At 43.5% G+C, this 24,425-nt stretch overlaps 1 protein-coding gene across 3 annotated transcripts in view; it reads left to right on the top strand.

The window, feature by feature from the left end:
* The first annotated feature begins 4,440 nt into the window (after positions 1-4,440).
* Positions 4,441-24,425, top strand: part of TPP2 (tripeptidyl peptidase 2) — a 40,525-nt gene continuing 20,540 nt past the window's right edge. For 2 of the 3 annotated variants that reach the window (XM_033147787.1, XM_033147789.1), the window contains exons 1-14: positions 4,442-4,641; positions 9,030-9,158; positions 11,770-11,865; positions 12,769-12,873; positions 13,470-13,594; positions 14,515-14,678; positions 15,498-15,652; positions 16,517-16,593; positions 19,830-19,957; positions 20,099-20,198; positions 21,749-21,897; positions 22,040-22,155; positions 23,748-23,916; positions 24,114-24,271. In XM_033147787.1, the coding sequence (XP_033003678.1) occupies positions 4,477-4,641; positions 9,030-9,158; positions 11,770-11,865; positions 12,769-12,873; positions 13,470-13,594; positions 14,515-14,678; positions 15,498-15,652; positions 16,517-16,593; positions 19,830-19,957; positions 20,099-20,198; positions 21,749-21,897; positions 22,040-22,155; positions 23,748-23,916; positions 24,114-24,271 (1,836 nt within the window). In that variant the 5' untranslated portion in view covers positions 4,442-4,476. Of the gene's footprint in view, positions 4,642-9,029; positions 9,159-11,769; positions 11,866-12,768; positions 12,874-13,469; positions 13,595-14,514; positions 14,679-15,497; positions 15,653-16,516; positions 16,594-19,829; positions 19,958-20,098; positions 20,199-21,748; positions 21,898-22,039; positions 22,156-23,747; positions 23,917-24,113; positions 24,272-24,425 lie in introns of all 3 variants that reach the window. The other variant, XM_033147788.1, reaches the window with a different exon arrangement.

Below are 24,425 nucleotides of genomic sequence, written 5' to 3'. Positions count from 1 at the left end.
GTACCTATTTATCTACTTGCACTTTGATGTGCTTTTGAACTGCTAGGTGGGCAGGAGCAGGGACCGAGCAACAGGAGCTCACCCCGTTGCTGGGATTCAAACTGCCAACCTTCTGATTGGCAAGCCCTAGGCTCTGTGGTTTAGACCACAGTGCCACCCGCGTCCCAGATCTGAATATCTGAATAAATATGCACTGGTAGTAAAGGAACAAAAAAGCTGGGGGGAACTGCAGCTGCTTCCTCAGCTCAACTTTGGCCCTTGAAGGAACACATATCCGAAAGTGTACTTGGAGATAAGAGGATCAAACTGGGAGAAATGTTTTAAAAAGAGGTGGAGGAGGACGTTTGTTGCCATTAATGTGAATATGCTTCCTGCTGCACTTCTAAAGGAATTGTACAAGTAGTTATCATTTATCTAGGCAACTCCCTAAGACTCAGACTTGCAAGAGAGGGGTTATTTTAAACTTTGTATATTTGGGCTACCTTACAAAATTAAAACTATTTAAATACCTACATACCAAAGTATTAGGAGACCTTTTTCCCTGCTCCAAATTCTGCTAAAACCAAGAGATAGTTCTTACTGGAAGACAATGTCCAATAATAAAATACGTTGGGGGTTCAGACTACTTCTCCTTTCTTTTATAAAGGGAAATTCAGCAGTTTTTGGTCAGGCAATACAACGTCCGTCCAATTCATTTACAAAATGGTACAAGTGTTGGCCAGATCATAAAAAACCACTCAAGAGCCTATTAGCCTAATGGCTCAGTATTTCATTCCCAAATAAACAAAAGTCTAGTGTTGTTACAGCACAGGCTTGAATGAGTCACATATACACTTTCTCCTTTTTTGTTTTATTTGGAATGAATGGAGGGAGACCTTATCTCAGGATCTCTTTTGTGCCACTATTACAGCTCCCCAGTATCAATTTGCTCTCCCAGCCTTTGGCCTATGCAGAGAGAATCAGAATGGCTCCCTGAAACTAAACTTTGGTTCAGACAGTAAGTGGATCTACTCCTTCTGTATAGAACATCCCAGAAACGAAACCCGAGAAGAAGTCCAAAAAGGACCTAATTAACAGCTGTCACGTGGGGAGATGGGGATAGCTCAGCTGGTTAGAGCATGGTGCTGATAATGCCAATGCTGCAGGTTCAATCCCTGTATGGGACAGCTGCATATTCCTGCATTGCAGAGTCTTGGACTAGATCAGGCATAGGCAAACTCGGCCCTTCGGATGTTTTGGGACTACAATTCCCATCAATCCTGACCACTGGGCCTGTTAGCTAGGGATGATGGGAGTTGTAGTCCCAAAACGTCTGGAGGGCCGAGTTTGCCTGGACTACATGATCCTCAAGGCCCCTTCCAGCTCTATGATTCTAAAGCAGAAGTGCTACCACTGTTTCCTGCATCAATCATGGGGGGGGGGGACACCTCCTAGGTGTAGAATCATAGGTGTAGCCAGGGAACAAGGGGACAGCTGCTCCCCCTAAATCAGGAATAGGCAAAGGAACAGGGAAGACCACGGCGGGATTGCGGGTGGGGAGCAGGCAGGCAGGCAGCCGCGGCTGTTGGGCTGGCTGACTTGGGTGGGGGCTCTCCCTCTCCTCCTGGCCGCCGCCACTCACTTGGCCTCAGGGCTGCTCCGTCCTCCCCATCGCAGCAGCCCGAGAGCGAGCCAGCCAGCTAGCCGGGGAGCATGCCCAGAGGGAGCCAATGTGGTGTAGTGGTTAAGAGTGGTAGTCTCGTAATCTGGTGAACCAGGTTTGTGTTTCCTCTCCTCCACATGCAGCTGCTGGGTGACCTTGGGCTAGTCACACTTCTCTGAAGTTCCTCAGTCTCACTCAACTCACAGAGTGTTTGTTGTGGGGGAGGAAGGGAAAGGAGATTGTTAGCCGCTTTGAGACTCCTTCGGGTAGTGATAAAGCGGGATATCAAATCCAAACTCTTCTTCTTCAAAGAAGGGGGAAGAGGGAGGGAGATGGGGAGTACAGTGGTGTTTTTTCTGCTGTTCTTCTGTCTCTCCCAAAAAAAGCTCAACAACTTCGGGCACTTTGCAATAAATAAGTCGGTTTTGGTTTGCAGTTTGGACACTTGGTCTCTAAAATGTTCGCCCCACTGGACTAGATGATCCTCAGGGTCCTTTCCAACTCTACAATTATATTATTCCATGTTAAGTGTTTGGAAGTACAGCACAAAGCACTTTAGAAACCCTGAGCTTGGTGCTTCCCAAGAACCAAGCAAAGGGCTGGAAAAACTACTTTCTGTGCGCTAGTTCTGCACAAACAATGCTGTCTCTATCTGCCCTGCACCTGAAAAGGGGTGGGCATGGTTTGGGGGAAATGCAGGGCCAGAGGTTCCCCACCCCTGAACTAGGGGAAACTTTGTAAACATCTTTGCTCCTCTGTGCCTCTCAAATCACAAGTCAGCCTGAGTGAGGAACTATTGTAAGCTGCTTCAGATATATTGTAAGCAGACAGGATTTCGGTTAGTAGGCAATGTAAATATGTAAACAAATGCATGCATTCAAATTTTAAAAATGCACCAAGCATGGAACAGGCTTAGCCATTCTTACGAAGACCTGTAAAACTACTGGCTCATATGGATCCAAAGGTTTTGCTGCACACGCAGAAAGCATTTCGCTCAAGTAACAGGTTCACTGTACACTAATGTTCACTGTACCCCAAAAAGCTGCTTCTGAAGATTTTGAGTGCTTCCATAACAACACAGGATGCAGTGCAGGGTATGTAGCAAATACAGGGAACTGTGAAAATAGGGAACTCACCTTGTAGGCGTAGAAGTGCTTTCTGCTCATGCAAGACTGCTTTAGATAAAAGCCCTTGTGTTTAATTTTGTCCAATCTACTTTAAAATTAATATGGCTTCCAAAATGCTGTAACTAGCAAACCAGCTTGAGCTTGCTTTCCGCCTAGGCATATTGCATTAAAAAGTGTTTAAAGTCTGCATGCTGTTTAATAAACGCAGATTATGCCAACGGGTATTTACGCTGGCAGTCATTAGCACAATGATATGTTGTAACATTCTCAGTTATGCTACTAATTGTGGTTGCTTCCTCAAGAACTCCAGAATAAATAGAAAGCTTAGTATGAAGCCTGTTCATTTCTTGTTTGTAAACTCAACAAGAGGTGTGAGCCTGCATTTGCCGGGTATCTCATTTATATTTGGTCTAATTTGAGACAAACATACTCTCATTTCATCAATGCAAAGAAGCCTTTCTCTTTTCCGATCCTTTGTTGTGGAGAACTGTAGAATAGCCAGCACTCTTGAAGAGAGGTGTAGATAACTGTTTCTGGATAGAGAGAGTGCCTTATTCTAGCCACAATTTGCTGGAAGAGAGAGACATGGAGAAGAAAATATAAGATGCCAAAACTCAGTTCTAGTATCTCTCTGGTGGGTGCCACAGCCATTATACGAGAACAAGGGGGGGGGGTGTTAATGGCGAGTTCTGGAACCTCTTTCTCTAGAGAAATAGCACTATATGTGTAGGCCTATATGTTTGTATGTGTGTGTATGTGTATGTATATATATATCTCAATATAATAAGTAATCATCATCATCATATATTATTTATACCCTGGCCACCTGGCTGAGCTTCCCCGTATGTATGTGTGGGTGGGTGGGTGGGTGTGGGTGTGTATTTTCTATATATAAAAATTTCTACACTATGCTATGCTATGCTATGCTATACTTATTACTACTGTATGCTGAAATGTTTAAATGTTTCTTTGATTGTCCTTGAATCCTCCTGCCACACCAGTGTGGCTCATCACACCCTTTTGAGAACCAGGCTTTAGAGCATCTGCCGATATCCACGTGGTGGCAAACGAAAAGTTTGTACGGGTAGCTCTTGGGGGGGGGGGTTTAAAAAAAAAGGTATAAAAATTGGTCAAAAGCTTCAGCTGGAAAAAAGAAAGAAAGAAAAAGAAATGCCGACGCCTTCAGAGAGGTAGCTGTAATAATCCCTTTATTGCATCTTCTCACTGGACCCAGAGCTACAACTTCGGCGCAATGTTTTCCTGCGATTAAAAACCAATTTCAACATAAAACAGATCAGAGCCAATAAAAGGGCTAAAGGCGGAAAGGGCGGGCGCTGCTCGCCGCTTTTTATCAAGCGCCGGGTTCTTCCTCCCCCTATTGGCACGGCGCGAGGACCAATCGGCTCCGCGGGTTCTCCTCGCGCTGCAACTTGAGTGGCTGCACGTCGGCTCGAAGCTGCCGCCCCGCCCCGGCTCATAAGCCTCTGCAGGGCGCATGTAGCACCTGATAGCTGCGCTTTCATTGGCCGGAGAGAGGGGGGTCGCGCATGCGGCTGACGCGAAAAGAAGCCTCACGCCCGGCCCGCGTTCTTCCGTCGAGGCAGTGACGTCACCCGGTCCGGCGCCCGCGTCGCGTGCGTGCCCGGTCACTCTCCTCTCGCCTTCTCTCTCTGTCTCTCTGTCTCTCTCTCTCTCTGCTCATCCAACATGGCGGCGGCGGCCGGTGAGGAGCAGTACCCTTTCCAAGGGCTCCTTCCCAAGAAAGAGACCGGCGCTGCCTCCTTCCTGTCCCGGTACCCGGAGTATGACGGGCGGGGAGTGCTCCTGGCCGTCCTAGACACGGGCGTGGACCCCGGAGCGCCAGGCATGCAGGTAAGACAGCACAGGCGGGGTGGGCAGTGTTGCCTATCGGTGAGAGAAGGGACCCCCCCCCCCCATCTCTCCCTTGTGGGATAGGGGTGGGGGAGAGATTTGGGAAGATGAGATTGAGCCACCCCTGTTGTGGGGATTTGGATGGCTGTGGAGGGAAAACAGAAAATAGTGGGAAATGGGTATTATTTGTATTATTTTTTAAATCACCCCTGAGACTTAAGTGAGACTTATTCATCTGGAAAAAGCCTTAAAGGGTATGAAAGGAGTCCTGCTGGGGCAGATGCTGTTTCCCACCTTGGCCAGCCAGATGCTTATGGGAACTAGGTTGGCGGTGGGAGAATACAGCCTTATTCAGAATACAGCCTGTATTCAGCGGCACGCTGTCTCTGCGAAGTGCACGTATAACCACTACGGCTTGCAGCGTCTCCTAGGCTCGTGGCAATTATTTTTAAAGCTTGGCAGAGTTGTTGTGTTGCGAGTAGCTCGCAAATGTTCGCAGGGAATCATTTTAAAGGGCAAAGATAAAGGGAGAGCAGTTCTTGTGCATAGAAAGGATTAGCTGAAGCAGGCGAGTGTGTTTAAAAAACGATGGAAAGGCTTGAAAAGACAGCCTATGTGTGTGGTCTTATATTGTAGGAGAGCATCCTTGTTTTTGCGTTGTACGGAAGATGACAATGAAACTTGTGGTGCATTGAAAATGTCCAAACTGAAAGGTGTTTGTTCTTCTTTCCAATGCTTTTGTCTCTGAGCCTTTGTTCCAAATTATGCATCAATAGATTTTGCCACATGTCATGGCTTACTTACAGATTTTGTTGTTTTTGGTTAAGTAACACTATTAATCTTCAGAACACACTGCAACTTATTCATACAGAATTGTGGTAGTTCATTATAGAAAGGAGAGGTTTTATTAAGATACAGTTGTATAAAATGTGATGAAGGAATAGCCCTCTTCAAGTTCTGACTGTGATTGGTCAAGGAAAGCCACCTATGTATAGTTAAATTCAAGGTAAAACAGATTTATGAAAGGTCAGAAGAGTTACATTTCAGAAGCACTTGCCTCATGTGCAGTGTTTAAACTAGAGACGGTTTAAGCAATTTATGTGGTCCTTCAAACTCACATCATTACTGTTGGTCACACTGATTAGGACTGATGGGAATTGAGTCCAACAAGATCTAGAGAGCCACAGGTATCTGATTTCTGGTTTAAAGCAATTAAAGGTTGGAATAATAAAAGTAGCACTTATTATTTGTCCATACGTGTAGGTTGCTGGGATAAATTGTTCACAGTGAAAAAAACAAACCAGTTCTGCCATACTAGGCATTTGGCTTAGGTTTATTGACTTTGATTATATTTACCTAGCAAGTTTTTTGATAATCAGATTTGAATCACAAGGGAGTTCCTTGATTTTTAATGGACAGGAGGAGGCAGGCCATTAATTTTGTTTGAAGTGTGGGTGCATCACATGCTAAATGTTATTACCCTTCTCAAATCAAATTAAAGCTAGTGGTACACTGCTGCCCCATTTTAAGCACAATTAAACCTTGTTGATTTAAGTGTGACTGTGTGCATTAACACTGTTAATGTTCACAAAGCTACCAACATGAGTCTGACCAAACTGCGGAGGCAGTGAAAAACAGGAGTGCCTAGCGTGCTCTGGTCCATGGGGTCATGAAGAGTCGGACACGAGTAAACTACTAAACAACAACAAAACTGTGTGAATAATTATGGCAGTACTGCAAGTAGAAATATAGCCAATCTGCTTAAAAGTAAGCCTTCTGTCAAGCATATGAATTTACATCAAGTTCTTTGGTTGGTCTTTTCCACCCAAGATCCAGGTATATTTTCTTTTGAAGCAAAAAGCACTGATAGGCACGTTTCTTTTCCAGCATATATTGAATGCATAATAGTCAGCATTCTCCCTTAGGCTTTTGTTCTGTAAGTAAGTGTAGGTACTTCACTTCACTAGAGATAATATCCCTTTCTCTAATAAGTAGTAATTCTATCCATTTTGACACAGTTTGTAAGGATGCACATTTTTGACAAGAGTTGGACCTGTCATAAAGTTAATGGAACTAAATTGGTTTCTGATTAAATTGACTGGGTTGGCTGTTCTCACAAGACTGGAGAGATGAAAACACATGATAGACTCTGGTAGTCTTCTGGAGATGCTATGAAGCATGACATGAATGACTAGGGAGGGTGGGAGGAAATTAAGCTTAATGTAATTGTATTGTTAAATTTTGCTTCTGGGAGAACTTGTTCTTAATCAGTTAACTAGTTATTCAGAGTATAGCTGCTGTGTTTGGGGTGTTATAATTGCTCACAGTTCATGAATAAGATCAAGCATCTGAGTTAATTGAGAAAGGTAGTCTTGCATGTTTGCATTCCTTAGTATAGAAACACTCAGTAGAAACTTTGAGAAACAATTTCCTGACGGATTCAAACATGAAGTAAAAGCACAACGTTGCCATCCTCAGAACTAAAACTTATGGGATTCCAGCTGCTTTCCATTATTCATTCATTTGTTTGTTTGTTTGTTTGTTTGTTTGTTATTTAATTTGTATACTGCCCTTCCTCAATCTCAGAGCAGTTTACAAGATTAAAATGCAAGATAAAAGCACAAAACACATAATAAAAATGAACTCTCGCTCACACACACCAATGCCCCCCTTTCCCACAAACACATTTAAAAGGTATCTGAAGAAGTGTGCATGCACACGAAAGCTCATACCAAGAACAAACTTAGTTGGTCTCCATGGTGCTACTGGAAGGAATTTTTTATTTTTTTATTTTGTTTCAACATTTAAAAGGGTGTAGGATGTTAATAATCCAAAAGGCCTGATTGAAGAGAAACATTTTTGTCTGTGCGTTTAAAAGGTGTACAATGAAGGTGCCAGCCGAACCTCCCTGGGGAAATGATCACAGGGTCCAGGTAGTATCATATGGAGAGATGTGGCCCACAGATGTACAAGTTTAATCTTCCATCCAGACTGGAACTTTGCTAGAATTTAGATACTGTAGCTGGATTCTTGATGATTGGCTTCTTCTATATATTACGGGGGGTGGGGTGGGGAGAGAGAGATAGCTGCTGGCTGTTGCGTGATTTGTTGGGGCTGCTCCTGACACTCCTTTGTGAATGTAAGCATAGCCTTGGTCACATCGTCCAGTCTCACCCTTGCTTCATGTGTACTTATTTCAGTATAGGTGCTGGAGGGTCTTCTCATTGGGCTGATCAATTAGACTCCGAGAGGTTTGGCACGAAGGCTGAATTATTTCCTGTCCTTCTGAAACAGGGCAATTATATGTTTGCTTCTGCAGTGTATTTTTCCTGTTAAGATCTGCCCCTGTCTTGTCACATCCACCCACATGTCCTTCCATACAGCTGTTGTTTGTGACAGTATCCTGTTTGTCTGCTTCTCCCAGTGTTGTATCACTTCCTATTGCATCCCACACTCCATATCCTTATCTCTAACCATCTCTCTCTTTTAAAAAGAAAGAAAAAAGAAAGAAGCACTTTTGAGATGGATGTGCGACTGGACAATCTTAGTGTTCCTAATTGGTATTCCAGGGTGTCATCTTTGAATATGTTTTGGCCATACATTTATACTATTTTAATCTACTGTGTGAACTTGTCTCCTTCCTGAGGTCATCAGCGAAGGACCTCTTAAGAGTTCCATCTGTGGCAATCATCCATTCATGTTACCTTCATTCTAATGGCCTCCTTTTTATATAAAAAAGGGCAGGCTTTCTGTTAGCCCTCAGAGCAGTTTCTGTGGCAGGGAAACAACCTCTTCCAAAGCCCTAGCTGACAGAAGGTTGGTTGTGCATGGGGGATTTTCCTTCTCTCTGCCCCTCATTGAGCCATTGAAAACTTTCCCTCCTGTTGACAGCAGTGGGAGGGAAAATAACTGCACCATCTCCAGGAATGGCATATTTTTTGTTTGGTTTTGTGGGGATGTGTTGGGGGAACAGCAGGGTAGACGCAGTGTTCAACATCCCCTCAGTTGCCATCTTGGGAGCTCGGGATTGTTCCCTCTGCGTGTTTCTAATCTTCACACTAATTAAGTTTAAGCTATTACACTTATTTTGCTGCAGTTATCTGGAAGATGCTTTTATTGAATATGTGTTTATCATACTGTGCTTGTGCTCTTTTAAATCAAATTTGTACTGTTTGAGCATCATTATTCTATCCTGCCACAGCTCACAATATAATTTAAAAAATAATAATAACGTAGATAACTTTGCTTTAGGAAACAGTTTGTTCCACACCAAGCAGAAGATGTCCTACACTGCATAGGACATTTTTTTCCCAAGTGTTCCTGTGTCTATGGAGCATTTATAGTGCAATTATTTGTATCTCCTAATTTTTTATTATTGTTATTTTCAGATTACAACTGATGGGAAACCTAAGATAATTGACATAATAGATACAACAGGCAGTGGTGATGTAAACACTTCGACTATTGTAGAACCAAAAGATGGAGAAATCATTGGTCTTTCAGGAAGAACTCTGAAGGTAAAGGTTATTTTGGAATTAAAGTTGGTGGCCTCTTCTGGGTCATCCTTCAGTTGAAAAATCCAAGATACTCTGTTTAAATATGAAAGGATTTGAACCACAGGCAAAGTACTCTCCAGCTGTATATACAACAGGACGATCAGTAATCTCCTCAAAACACTTTCAATGCTCTGTTTGCACTCCTAACATTTAATTGTACTTAAGTGTTTATAAAAATTGCATTGGGGGAATACAAGGACTAGTTCTTGTCTGTCTGAAGGAATGCTTTCTATAGTGTGTGCTGAAATCATCCAGAGAGGTTGCTTTGCAGCTTCCCCTCTTGGTAGGTGGTCATAGGTCATCATGGTGACAGTGCACCAGTTGGGGAACAATCCTGCCTAGGGTGCTTGTTTGTCTCCTTACTGGCTTTCAACTAGCAGCTGAAAGCTTTTCTTTTCAAATCGTTTCTTAATTGAATCTAGACTCAAGCCGGACTGTTTGCCTTTTAAATTCTGTTGTTTTTGTATGCTGCATATGTTTGCTTTTGTATTCTATTGTAAACTGCCCATGGAACTTTTCTGTTTATAATAATTCCTGCAGATTAACAGCATACGTAGAGGTTGGCTCACTCAGAATGCGGCACACACAAGTTGATACTTGATATTTATACTGAGGCTTGTGAAAAGATTTCAGAGTCTACATGGGAGCCAGATTCTTAAGACATTGTAGCTGTTTTAAATCCCCACTTCAAGATTTTACGAGCCCTGATAGCTTGGCCCTTGTGATTTCCTTGTTTATTCAGTGCAGTCCCGTGGTTGCAGTCCAGAGAATGGACTGGCAGGAGTGAACCCTTGTACATTGAGATATTGCTTGCTGTTTTCACTGAACTGTTCCCACTGCCAGAGAAACAAGCTACTTTTTAAAAGAGCAGCTTCTCCCTTTGACACAAAAAACTGCAGTTCATCAAGAAAAGCTAAGGCTTTGTGGATTGTTCTTTCTCATATTCATTCATTCGCTGCATCCCATCTTAGTTCATTGCCTATTTGTCTTCCATGGTAAAAGGCCTATTGGGTCATTTGCTGCTATGTTGAGGCCTAGAGTCTTCAAAGGCATTGTTTGACTGACACCAGAGAAGTAAACTCTTAAGATGAAGAGAATCTCCTAATGTTTGCTACTAACACTCAAGGGTGCTCTGTAGTCATGTGCTTTAAACTTCTCTGGTGCCACTGTTAAGTTTTGCAGCCTGATGCTATGCATGTTTACTTGGAAGGTCAACGGGTTGAAGCCGATGGTGTCACTCAGCTGATGGCAAGGCTTCCAACAGGAGAATAGAGAGGGTTTAATTTTAAGTGATTTCCCCTGCCTCCCAGTCTGCTGTGGAAGGCTACTCATCCTGCAGCAGATTGGGAAGACTGCAGAGGGGAAAGGGAAATAGTTGAAAATGGCTTCTCTCCCTATTTTGTGATGAAACCCTTGCTGTCAGCTGGGTGACACAGTTAGATATCACCTTATGAATTACCTCCTGTATCAGTCCTACCCAGAGTAGACCCATTGAAAGTAGTGGACATGACTAACTAAGGTCCATTAATTTCAGTGGGTTTGAGTATAACTTAGTTTGATGCAACCCAAAATCTACAGTTTCAGTTACATACTTAACATATTTTTATAACATCATTATTTTTATTTATTAAAATTCAATACCACCTCTCATCTGAGGATCACCAAATGGTTTACAATATAAAAATGGGGGGGGGGGGGAATACCATGGTAACAAACAAAAACTACCTTCCCCCAGTTTAAAAGGCCATAGGTTGTTTAATTAGCCAAAGGCCTGCAAGAAAAGGAATGTTTTTGCCTGGTGCCTAAAGCTACGTAATGAAGATGCCAGGCAGGCCTCACTGGGGAGAGCATGCCACAAATGGGGAGCCACTGCAGAAAAGGTCCGTTCTCATGTTGCTCTCGTCCGAACCTCATCTGAAGGAGGCACCCAAAAAGGGCCTCAGATGATGATCACAGAGTCCGGGTAGGTTCATATTGAGAGAAGTCATCCTTGAGGTATTGAGCCGTTTCGGGCTTTATAGAGCAAAACCAGCACTTTGAATTGGACCCAGAAACTGATTGGCAGCCAGTGCTGTGGAGGAAGTATTGGCATTATATGCTCAAACCGTCTTTCCCCGGTGAACAACCTGATCCCCTAATTCTGCACCAGCTGAAGTTTTCGAACTATCATCAGAGGCAGCCCCACATATAACATGTTGTAGTAATCTGGCACTGGTCATACAGGGCTACCAAAGCAATGTGCCTATAGAAGAGACAAGCATTCCTGTAGCTGTGTAACAGAGAATATAAATTTGTTTGTGAAAGAACTGAGAATAGGCTGGGCGTTAATTAATATTCTTTGAATTTTGTTGCACAATACTAATGTGCTTATTGCTTAAATCCTTTGCATGCATCCCAGGGGTACGCCCAATTGAACACATTAGACTTAGTTGGATGTACGGTATATAGGCATATGCATAGGATTCGGCTGTGAACAGGTTTCAGCTGTTCTTATTGTATACATTTTGTGTATGATCACTGAGGTGGATAGAATGGACAAAATATGTAGATTCCTAAATTCTACCTTTTTCAGATCCCAACAGACTGGATAAATCCTTCAGGAACATATCACATTGGCTTAAAAAATGGTTATGACTTCTACCCTAAAGCCCTCAAGGAAAGAATACAGGTAATTCTTTGCATCTTCATTTTTAAAGTCTTTAATTTGTATACAGGCTCTCTTTTTACACCAAATTATGCTGCAAAAGTAGCAACAGTGCATTAGATTTGTTTATTTGTATCTACACACCCAAACATTGTGGAACAAAAGTTTCATATTACGAAAGTAGCACATAATAGAAATTATGTTTGGCCTGAAACATAAACATAAAATACTGAATTTCCCTGGCAGATCACAACATGCCCATTAAAAGGGGGGGGGGGACATTGCTCTTTTAGAAAATATTCAAATAAAATGAAGTAGGATGGAATAAAACAAATTTAAGGCTGTGTAAAATTTAAAAATAGCATTAAAACAAATTTAAAACCCTGAAAACAGTGGAATAAGCCCTTAGGTTATAATCCAAAGCCCAAATTTTCTGGGTGATGGTTTCATAGGGCAACCCTCTAACTTGGCCAAAACAGCTCTCCTGGCCTCTCCTTTTGCTACTGGAGGTAGCAAAACAGATCATTCTGGGGAAGTAGCTGAGCTGGCCTGGGATTCAATGGATTTTTAGTTGACCTTATTGCCATCACTTTGCTCTGCTAGCCCAAACTGGGGAAGAGTAGTTTTGCCTCTCCCCCTTTTTCTCCAATAGGCACGTAGCACCAGTTGTACTGCTGTGTCATTCCCTGATATTTCCCACCCAGAGTTAGGATTGCTGTGTTAGACTCTCATGCTCCTTCTTACCCTTCTGTGATTTCCCCTATTCCTTCCTGGTTGGCCAATGTGTTTCAACCCGCAAAGTGTGTTTCGTACTTGCCCTATGTGATTTAACATGGCATGCAAGCCAGCCATTTTGGCACAAACCCTTTTTTCCATTTGAGTGTAAAAAGATGTCTGTGTTGAAATTCAGTATATCATCTATTGCAGAAAGAACGCAAGGAAAAGCTTTGGGATCCTGTTCACAGATTGGTGCTCGCGGAAGCCTGCAGGAAACAAGATGAGTTCGAAGCCACTCACAGCTCTCCATCGCAGGTTACTGTTTTAAAACAAACTCCCCTAAGAAACATTGCTCTGTGTGAAATCCGTTGTTGCTCAAGCAGATTTCCATTCACAGAACAGAACATCACACAAAGCTTCTAGAACAGATTTTGGAGTTTGAAGAGGGAGGAAGAAAGGGGTGTTTTGTTTCATGGGTGGAAGTCCATTCTGTTTGTGTCCAGCCACCATTGCATAAGACCCTGTGGTCCATTTTGTAATAACATACACACAGGTACCTAACTTCCACGTCTCTCTGCAGGCTTCATCTGCACTGCGTCGTGTGGATGAGGTTGTGCATTCTGTATGCAATGCAGGTGGGGATACACCTCCACAATCCTTGTCTTGCTATGATGCTCCGTTGCGCATGGCATATGCTTACGTAGCTGTGATTCGGGTCTAGCTGTGCGTAAGCAATCTGTTCAGATATAACTGGTTGCAGAAAATGGGGGGGGGCACACTGGAGCGAAGATCTCATTCAGTACGAATAGGCTGCATCTTCATTTGTAATTTATGCCCGCAGCTCCCACTGAAGTGAGTGAATCTGGGCATCATTACGTTAGCATACTTTATGACAAATTCTCATCTTTCAGGAAGGCAAACTGATGAAGGAAGAGCTTCAGAGTCAAGTGGAGTTGCTGAATTCTTTTGAGAAAAAATACAGCGATCCTGGCCCTGTATATGACTGCTTGGTGTGGCATGATGGTGAAACTTGGAGGTAATTATTTTATGCCCTTAAAATACGTATTGTCCCTAACTGTGCTCACCTTATTTGATATTTTGAAGCTAAGGGCAACCAGAATGATTAATGGGATGGAGACACTCTCTGATAAGGAAAGGTTACAGCATTTGGACAGAGAGAAGTATTTTCTTCCTTTCCCATGACACCAGAACTCAGAGCCATCCAGTGAAACTGAGTGTTAGAAGATTTAGGGCAAACAAATGAAAGTAGCTTTGAAGCTGGGTTGAAGAACCTGTAGCCCTCAAGGTGTTACTGGACTACAGTTACCATCAGTACAGCCAGATCAGTAAGTGGTTGGGGATGGTACAGTCTTAATGACATCTGGAGGGCTACAGGTTTGTTACCCCTTCTTTGAAGCCTGACCACTAACTGGGCCAAATGCTACCCTGAGCAGCACTGCTACCACTTACTTGGGTACCAATTTTTAAGATTAATCAGCTGGAGTGAAAATAGTTCCAGGTAGGAGGTGCCTGATGTTGCTGATCTTTTAGCAGAGGGGATGGAGTGAGCCACCCTCATCTCTTCCACTGAGGTACACAGCTGGAACGGCTGCTGCCAAGTGACAGGGGTTACGTTGGATGTTTACTAGGGACCTGCGCATTACCAATGTTTATTTTCACAAATAAAGCAGTTTGGGAACCTGCTCTTCAGTCCTGCCTAGAGCTGCTGTACAATTTGTGAGGCACAAAAAAACTAACTAGTGTTTTGGTGCAGGCAGCGTGGCTGAACGGGAAGCCCTAAACTGATGAACTTTTTCGTTTGTGGAATCAGGTTCATAAACTTGGGAACCATTGCATGTATTGGAATGGCAGGATATAAATTACCCTTTTCGGATAGTTCAGTACAAGAAAAGAAAACTGTTAACTTGCAAGCTGTGTATATGTTCTTTTCTCTAGAGCTTGTATAGATTCAAGTGAAACTGGTGACTTTTCTAACTGCACAGTTTTACGCAACTACAAGGAAGGTCAAGAATTTGGATCGTTTGGCACGTCGGAGATGTTGAATTACTCTGTCAATATCTATGATGAAGGGAACTTGCTCTCAATTGTCACCAGTGGAGGTAAGCTTAATCATCCAGAAACAATTCTTCAGTGTCCTTCATTTTCTTACTTTTCTAAATGTATAGTTTGCTCTGTTTGGAAGGCTAATGATTCAGATAAATTAGATAAGATAAAAGGGAGGAGCTGTTGTGTTAACACTCCGTTTCAAAGGTCATTCCATAAGTGGTAAGACATGCTCACAGGCAGATCTACAAAAAATCTGAGCATATTTTAATCACTCCAATGCAATACCTGAGTGAAGAGCTCCACTGATGTGGTTGCAATTTGTCACATTGCATGGACAACCTTCACAACCACCCCTTAACACATGGGTAGGCAAACTAAGGCCCGGGGGCCAGATCTGGCCCAATTGCCTTCTAAATCTGGTCTGCAGCCGGTCCGGGAATCAGCGTATTTTTACATGAGTAGAATATGTGCTCTTATTTAAAATGCACCTGGGTTATTTGTGGGGCATAGGAATTTGTTCATCCCCCCCCAAAAAAAATGAGGGACAATGCATCAGCCCTCTGCTGAAAAAGTTTTCTGATGCCTGCCTTAACAAATGGAACTACACATTCATGATTTTCTGTGAACTGCCCTGAGACCTCTGGGTGAAAGATGAGCATTCCTTTATTCCCGCCATTGGAGCCCGTTTGCAGAACAGCTATCGGGAATGCCTTTCCCAGTGCAGTTGTCATGCTGAATGTTATATCGAAGATCACGTTGAAAGGGCTTTGCCAGGATTGCTTTGTAAGTGGCAGTAAGGAAAGCTGTATACCCAAACTTGTATGAAAAAAGTGGTTCCGCTCTTCTGATGTGCGTTGTCTTTATTCTTTCAGGAGCACATGGGACACATGTTGCTAGCATAGCTGCTGGGTATTTTCCAGATGAACCAGATCGTAATGGGGTGGCCCCTGGTGCACAAATTCTCGCAATTAAGATTGGTGATACGAGATTAAGCACCATGGAAACTGGCACCGGACTTATCAGAGCTGTAAGTATTGGCAGAGTTGTTACATGGAAGACTATAGAATCATAGGATTGACAAGGGTCATCTAGGCCAATCCCCTGCCATGCAGGAATATTGCCCAGCGTGGGACTCAAACCTCAGCTATCTCAGACAACACTAGTACATGTCATGTGTAAATGTGTTTTTGGAGGGGAGTGCAGGTAGAATTTTGTTCATTAAATTTTGTTGCAGTTGTCCATGAAATTCCCCTTTACTTCAAGGGAACAGTAGTTCTTTGGAAATGAAGAAGTACACCCTTGCTTTCAGAGTACCACTGCCAAGCGATTAGCGTGAGTGTACATAGCAATTGGCTAAAAATAGTTCTGAGCGGTCACTAGTGGCAAAGGTCACAAACATTTTAATTTAAACAAGAGCTAGCCAGCTGCTTCAATTAAATCCTCCTCAGACAAGCTGCCTGAGGATCCCATGCACGCAGTATTTATATCAAGGATTTTTGCCCCATTCTTTGGTTGAAAAGCTGCTGCAGTAGCTTAATGGGAAAATATGGCCGTGATATCACTGCCTAGCACGTTGTCCAAGGAGGAGTTGTTCATCTAATCAGGTCTCCTCTTCCCAACATCTGCTGAAAGAGCTGTGTCATAACCACGTACCGAAAACTTTAAAGATGCTGAGTCAGACACACCTTTGTAAGGAGGCAGACCCACCACTGAAAAGACCCTTGCTTGGGTTCCCACACCATGGGATTACCAAGGGGGTAATGGCCAGCTGATCTGCTTCTTAAAAGTTGTATGTGATCCTAGTAAAAATGCCATTTAGCAATATTGTGCAAGATGACGGTGCCGCAGTATGCATTGTGGTTTAAGCGTTGCAACTTTTTAACTTCGACAGATGATAGAAATAATAAAATATAAGTGTGACCTTGTCAACTACAGCTACGGAGAGGCAACTCACTGGCCAAATGCTGGGTGAGTAGGACCACACGTTTTTATGACCCTTACTTTGTTCCGTCATGGGTAGCCAGCTCCAGTATCCTAGAGCCGGGTTTTCAGCTTTCATCTACCGGAGTGTCTCTTGATTTGCACGTGGTTCAAGGGAGTCTTGTTGTGCCCCAGATCACTGGCCAATTCCGCTTTCAAAGCATAGGACATGGGTAGGCAAACTAAGGCCCGGGGGCTGGATCTGGCCCAATCGCCTTCTAAATCCAGCCCGCGGACGGTCGGGGAATCAGTATTTTTTACATGAGTAGAATGTGTCCTTTTATTTAAAATGCATCTCTGGGTTATTTGTGGGGCGTAGGAATTCGTTCATCCCCCCCCCCCCATATAGTCAGGCCCCACACAAGGTCTGAGGGACAGAGGTGTTGGCTGCCTTGGACCCCTTAGGAGGAATATAAATTCAATAAATAGAAAATAAATAAATCTAAAGTTGCTAGCTTAGTGTTTCTCCAACTTGGGTTCCCTTGTCACATACTGGTTGGACGCAGAGGAATGGTGGGAAGAACCAGCTGGGGAAGCCCCAAGGGAAGAAGGCTGAGGGCCTGGGGAGTAGCGGTGGGACAATGATGAGTGGTCAAAGGGGGGACCGGGAAAAGACTGGGAGGAGGTGTCGGAAGCTGGAGAAGTAATAGGGTTTGGTGAGTGGGGGGAGTCGGTGGCAGAGAGAGTCTAGAATCAGGCAGAAGCTGAGATAGGAGAGGAGGGAGACCAAGAGGCAGAGATGAGTCTGGCTAGTGAAGAAGCAGAACTGTCTCTCCCTCCTTCAACAAGCTCCCTTCCCCACTGGTCTCCCAGAACCAGGAGAGGCATGAAAAGGGCAGAGGAAAAGTTAGCTTCGCACAGGCACAGTCTCACATGGCTTGGGAAAAGCCCTGGAGAGGAGGGGACTTAGGCAGCTGTGGGTAGGCAGGGACCTTCAGTCCTGGCAACTGCTTCATGGGGGCAAGACTTGCCAGAGATGAGTTGCTGTGCTCATTAGGCCTGACACTCCTGTGCAGATCCTCTTTTTGCTAATAAAGAGTTAACTCCAACTTGCTAAGAGTGATTTACTGCCGGCTCACTCCTCTCACGGGACTACAACTCCCATCATCCCTAGCTAGCAGGTCAAGGATGATGGCAGTTGTAGTCCAACAACAACTGGAGACTCAAGCTTGAGAAACAGTGTGCTGGCTCATCATTTTTAAGGGAGGCACTACAGGAAGTTATCAGGTGAAGACAGTGTACTAGATTTTCCAGTCAGATATGTTGGCCACCTACAGGTACCTGGGGGCGAAACTGAGGGCGTTGGGTTTTTGCGGTCATGCAGTGCAGTATGTGGAAGGGTTGTTGCTTGCGGCAGGGGTGGGCAGAAGGTAGATTGGGAATTACTGGTTGATCTCTGGCTGATGTGTAGTAAATTGGCAAATGCTTCTGGCTCCTCTTCTTTGTTAAGAATAGCAAACACCAGACAATTTTTCCACCTAAATTATAAATTGCTAGGCTCAACAAGTGCTCAGAGACACCCTGTTCTTTAATTCGAAGTGCGTGTATTTCAAGCTCTGGTTGGTAGATCTTGGGAGGTTGTAGTAGAGAAGCAAAAGTAGGTCTGAAGAGTCTGCCCTTAGGGCTGTTGAAGGAGGACACAGTTGCCTTGTGACTTGGAGGGTTTTTAAAAATATTTTTTTTTCTTTTTTTGCGCAGAAGTGACACCCAGTGAAAAGCACACACTAATGCAGAATTTCTTGCCAAATGATTTATAGCTTTAGTTTTGGATCAGCTCCCACACTCTAATCAAGGCATTTTGGGATGGGAGGCACTTTTGTTTGTGTTTTTCCGGACAACCTGAGGAACAGTCTGTTTGACTACATTCCCAGATGCTTTAGATTAATAAGGCAGGGTGCTCATCCATTACCGCTTTTCTTGAAATGGCCCTCTTTCTGTTGGAAGCCATGGCCTTTCTGCATCCATACAGTGATGTCACAGAGCAGCGTAAGTGGCATCTGTGGCGGAATAATGCCTGCTGATGATTCAGGTTCATCATGGGTTAACCTATCACTCCCATGTTAGGTAGGTGTTCCCTGGGAGGCGGAGCTAGTTGGCATTCAAAAAGGAGGGGGAACAACCTTGAAAGGCAGTTGGGGGTTTTGGCAGTTGGGGGTGGAGGATTAGAGAGAGAAAATGAGAGGTTAAGCTTTGGGGAATGGGAGGAAAGGTCATTACCATTGCTAAAGGGATGCAGGAAATATTATAACTAAGCTGAATTACATGAGAAGAAGATTTGTACCAGTAATAACCCGAGACATCCATGTTTTCAAGTTACCTAATAAAGTTAAATGTGCTTAAACGTTCGCTGACTGTGGCAGTGGATCAGTACCTTAAGAGGTGTGACTAAGAGGAGAGAACAAAGCTTTCCTGTGGAAGAGGAAACTGTTTGCTTATTCTCCTGTCATACAGAGGGCTGGACAGTGAAGCCAAGTGTGCCACTTATTTGCCTAAAAGGAAGGCAAACTGCAGTAGTTGGGAACCCTGGTAGGGAGATCCCATGGGTGGCAAGAGGTATTCAAATGTAGAGCCCTGAGGTACCCCAGAGACAACTCCCATATGAAGGATTCATCCTAGTTGTCAGTGACACCTAGGGAGAGTCACTGTTGGGGAAGTATTGAAGGGGAGGGAATAGGATCCCTCACAGCATCCACTGCCAAGAAGTGGGCAGTATGTTGCAAATAGTAAATGGCTTTAGGCTGCAGCGTGCAGAGATCTTTCGTTGACAGTTTAAACGGTTTTCTTGAAGGAATTTCATAGATAACAAGGGTACATGCAACATCTCTGTTCTCAGTTCATAGAGTTCTTTCTATCAGTCCTTTGCATTCAGTGTGAGACGCTGCTGTCATAGACATGGGGTGGAGTGAATCGGGGGGGGGGAAGAAAAAAAGATTTTTCCATTCTTTTGCTTCATGTATGTGCTGAGTTTTTGTGTCAGCATCATGAGGATAGGCTCTTTATTTGTCTGTTGGTTTGTTTTGGTGGTGCGAGATGTTGGAGAGTAAATTGCCTAGCGGTTCCATTTATCTTCAAGCGGTAAGGAATGTTTTTAAATAAATAAACAGGAATCTGTTCAATGAAAACTGCCCAGCTCTGCCTATGTGCATTTTTCACAGGCAGGGGGAGAAGACAAGCAGAAAGGGCACCTGCTGAACCTTTTTCTTTCTTCCTTGCAATTCCTCTAGGAGAATATGTGAAATTATAAATGAAGCTGTATGGAAACACAATGTAATCTATGTTTCAAGCGCCGGGAACAATGGTCCTTGCCTGTCAACAGTTGGTTGCCCAGGCGGAACTACATCTAGTGTGATAGGCAAGTCTTTTTATTACTATATTTCTAATTACATAACAATTCTGAGAATGGAAAGAAGCCAATATTTTATTGAGGCTGGAAATAGGCTTGGTGATAAGACCTTGTATTCTCAACCCCTTCATCTGCCCAATAACATTCCAGGTGTTGGTGCTTACGTATCGCCTGATATGATGGTTGCCGAGTATTCCTTGCGAGAGAAACTTCCTGCAAATCAGTACACTTGGTCATCTCGAGGGCCTAGGTAAGTGATATATAGATTCATGAGCTCATATGAGGCGTCACATTTTTTGACAAAATTTGCCTGAAACTAAAGGGGAAATGCAGTTTTTAAAAACTTCGCTGATTTCTGGGACCTATATTGATGTAATAGGAATGACTCCTGAGATAGTTCTGCAGCTTCCTGCTTATCGTAGTGAAAAATAGATGCTGAGCTTTGAAATATCAAATGCTGCAAGGTGGTCATGAGCAGAATAAGCAACACAGCCCAAGAAACCTTGTGTAATTTATCAGCTGCAAGATCAGGCCTTTTTGTTGTTTTCTTAAATTTCCGATACTTTGCCAAGAGGCTAGCAAGTAGAAAGAATCAAATCCTAATTGATTTTATTCAGAGAAAGCCTCTCCTGCGGGAGGGGAGGGGAGGGGTTGTGATCGGGAGCCGGCTCCTGCATCACTGAGGGGGCGTTTCGCCCCCAGCTTTACCTTTTCCCGCCGCTGCGCTGCGCCCCTAGCAGACAGCCAATAGGGCTGGCACAGGGGCGGGGTTTTAGCTGCACCTAAGGCAGCCGCGGCGGATCCTTCCGCCATTCTGCGTCGTTCCTTCGCCGGATCACCCGCCCACCCTCCCTTAGGTTGGTTCTTGGGTTGGACATTGCTATGGACTTTGGTTGGTCGCCTTGTTTGTGCAAGGGGCCTGGTAGGAGTTTTTGTCCAAGTGGCAAATTGGCACAGCCTCTTGGTTTTTCACCTACCTCTTAGCAAATTGTCACAACTCTGTTAGATTGGCGGTTAGGCATTGGGTTTAGTGTGGTATCGGAGGGCAAGGTTTGGGCCATCGCCTAACCCTTCAAATGCTGGGTATTCCGTAAAGGAATCCGGTGGTCGTGGATCCTGTCCGATGCCCTGTTGGTGGCTAGGGCCATGGCACGACCCCCCCCCCCCCTGTGACTTCAGGGGTGGAGCTTCCAGTTGTATCTCGCATCAACAGGCTCCACCTCCTGGGCGGTTAACCCTTGAGTGACTCCACGCTCTGCAGGGGGAGTCTACTGTAGTTTGTTCAACCCAATGCCTAAGCCAATAACACTCACATGCTGTAACCAATAAAGCTGTGGCCTTTTTCCTTCCATTAACCAATGTTTTATTTCTGAATGCGGGAGTTGGGTCCTCGAGTCACAAGTGTTTGAAAAAAGACATTACTCCAGAAGAGAAAGGAGTAGGATGAGGCGATAAAGGGTTTCAGGCAGTGGGTAGATGCAGGCAACTATTTACCAAGTGGTAACTCACTAATCATAATCATAATCATAATAATAATAATAATATAAATAATAATAATATAAATAATAATATTTAATATTTCTTGTACGCCACCCATCAGACTGGGTTGCCCCAGCCACTCTGGGCAGCTTCCAACAAAAATACAAAGGGACAAAACAAAACATTAAAAGCTTACAACTTGGCAAAGTAGTTGTCTCATCCTGTCGTGAGCGTCCGTAGCTCACAGACAATAAGGTTCTCGAAGTAACAGGTGGGTTGTTAGTATTTTAACTATATTGCTCTATTTTCTATTAATTTCAGTACCGACGGAGCACTGGGAGTAAGCATCAGCGCACCTGGAGGGGCCATTGCCTCTGTCCCTAACTGGACACTACGAGGGACACAGCTCATGAATGGCACATCAATGTCTTCACCGAACGCATGTGGTGGCATTGCTTTGGTACTGTCAGGTAATGTGGAAGACCACTGTTTAAAACAATTTTCATTTTGGTTAAAGCAAAAGGGCATTTCATAATGTGCAAGAGATTCACTTGTGAGGAGCATTTCTCTTATTGCTGTCAATGAATTCCCCACCCCTTCTCTCTGTTACAGGACTTAAAGCTAATGATGTGCGCTACACTGTTCATTCGGTTAGGAGAGCGCTGGAAAATACTGCGGTGAAGGTGGAAAATATACAAGTGTTTGCCCAAGGACATGGTGTTATTCAGGTAATTAGAGTGCAAATAAACATATCCTGTTGTAGTCATCAATACTGTCTCATCAGTCTCTTAGGTCAGCTGAAGAACAAATCTATTTGTTGATAAACAGATGTATCCCTGGTGTTCCACTCCAGTATTTGAGGTTTAGCTAAAATAAAATAAAATAAAATCCTGCACCAGACAACTTCTAGTTTTTTATTGAGCTACTTCCTATATTACTTCCTTGTTTTCAGTTGGCTCTCATTCAAACCTAATGGCTTACCAGACAATACTGAAGCTCCAAACTAAATGCTAAAGCAAATGCTTGAAAACAATGCTTGAGGCAAGAAGTGATGCCTGAGATTATTGATTGATTGATTGATTGAATTTATATACCGCCCTATACCCACAGGTCTCAGAGCGGTTCACAGAATAAAATCAAGATATAAAACCACAAAATACATAATAAAATAAAAACAGCAACCCAATACCCCCCCACAAAAAAAACATTTTAAAATGGCATAGGATGTAAATTGAATCAACCGTAGGCCTGGTTAAAAAGGAACGTTTTTGCCTGGCGCCAGCATTCCACAGACAGGGAGCCACTGCAGAGAAGGCCCGTTCCCGTGTTGCCACCCTCCGGACCTCTCGAGGAGGAGGCACACGAAGGAGGGTCTCAGAAAATGATCTCAGGGACTGGGTACGTTCATATGGGAAGAGACAGTCCTTGAGGTATTGCAGTCCTGAGCCGTTTAAGTGGATATCTTCCGGTGTTATATGGCTCCTTTAATTTTCTCATAACCTGTTTTATTCGTTGCTCTTTTCATTGTCCTTTTGATACCAGTTATTTGATTGCAGTCCTATTCACATTTAGTGGGAGTAAATCCCATTGAACGCAGGCTATATCCTGCTTTTGAACGAGCATGCAGCTGAATATCCACAAAACACTATTTAAAATATGATACCGTATATTGCGACGTATAAGACGACTGGGCGTATAAGACGACCCACAACTTTCCCAGTTAAAATATAGAGTTTGAAATATACTCAACCACAGATTTTCCACCCGGCGTATAAGACGACCCCCGACTTTTGAGAAGATTTTCCTGGATTAAAAAGTAGTCTTATACACCAGAATATACTGTAATTTGAAATCCAACCAGATTTGAAAGAGATAGGAGAAAGTGATCACACGGTAAAGTATAAACATCCTCTGCAGTGCCAGCTTAGCTGAGGAAGTCATCCTAAAAGGGAATGTGTTCATCCCTTTTCTAATAGGGCAAAATGAGCTGTCCAGATGTTCTCGCTGCTGGGTCTCTCTTGGTAAGGGCCTCTCCCAGGGAAGTTGATTTACTGAAAACATTTCCCCTTGCCTTTGACCTGTTGGGTGCATTTTCTTGTTTAGAAAGGCTGCGGCACATTTTGAAGACGTTGCACGCTTTCCTGCCAAGCTGCAAAGAGCCTTGCCCTGTGGAAACGCTACAAAGGGCGCTGAATTTTACCACTTCTAAGCTGACATGGGCATAAAAGTCACAAATTTTAAAAAAGATGATGATTTTCATGGGCTTCCACAGTTTCAGTAAATTCCCCTTTGCTTTCCTTCCCCGCCCCTCTCTCAATAGGTTGATAAAGCCTATGACTACCTCATCCAGAACTCATCATTTGCTGACAACATAGGTTTCACCGTTACTGTTGGCAACAACCGTGGAATCTACCTCAGAGATCCTGCCCAGGTAGCTGTGCCTTCTGACCATGGTGTTGGCATAGAGCCCTTCTTCCCTGAAAACACAGGTAGGAAAGTTGCAGCGATATTAAATATTTTCATGGCTGAACAAAGGGGAAAGTATGGGCTTATGTTTAAGCTTGCCATAAAATCACAAGAAAACTATTTTTAGTTCAAAAATCCCTTGTGTTTATAATTTCTTCCTAATTAAAACTGCTACAGACGGATGGAGTAAAATCCTTAACTTTGCACTTTCTTCTTCCAGACAACGCTGACAGGATATCTCTCAGGCTTCATTTAGCTTTAACTTCAAATGCATCCTGGGTTCAGTGCCCTACTCATCTGGAGCTCATGAACCAATGTAGACATATTAACATTCGCGTGGATCCGCGTGGCCTGCGAGAAGGAGTTCACTATACAGAGGTATTGTCTCTTTTTTCGCAAATTATATTTTGTTAGTTTTCAAAAATAATAATAATGAAGTTTCATCCAATGAATACAATTTAATACAAATGTAAAGTTGACTTCCTGCCCTGTTGGGTTTTGTTTTGTTTTGTTTTTGTTTTTTGCAGTGTTT

The sequence above is a fragment of the Lacerta agilis genome, chromosome 4 (genome assembly GCF_009819535.1).
Source record: "Lacerta agilis isolate rLacAgi1 chromosome 4, rLacAgi1.pri, whole genome shotgun sequence".
NCBI classification, from domain to species: Eukaryota; Metazoa; Chordata; class Lepidosauria; order Squamata; family Lacertidae; genus Lacerta; species Lacerta agilis.
The sequence above is the reverse complement of the archived record's forward strand: the minus strand, read 5'-3'. Positions and strand labels throughout refer to the sequence as shown.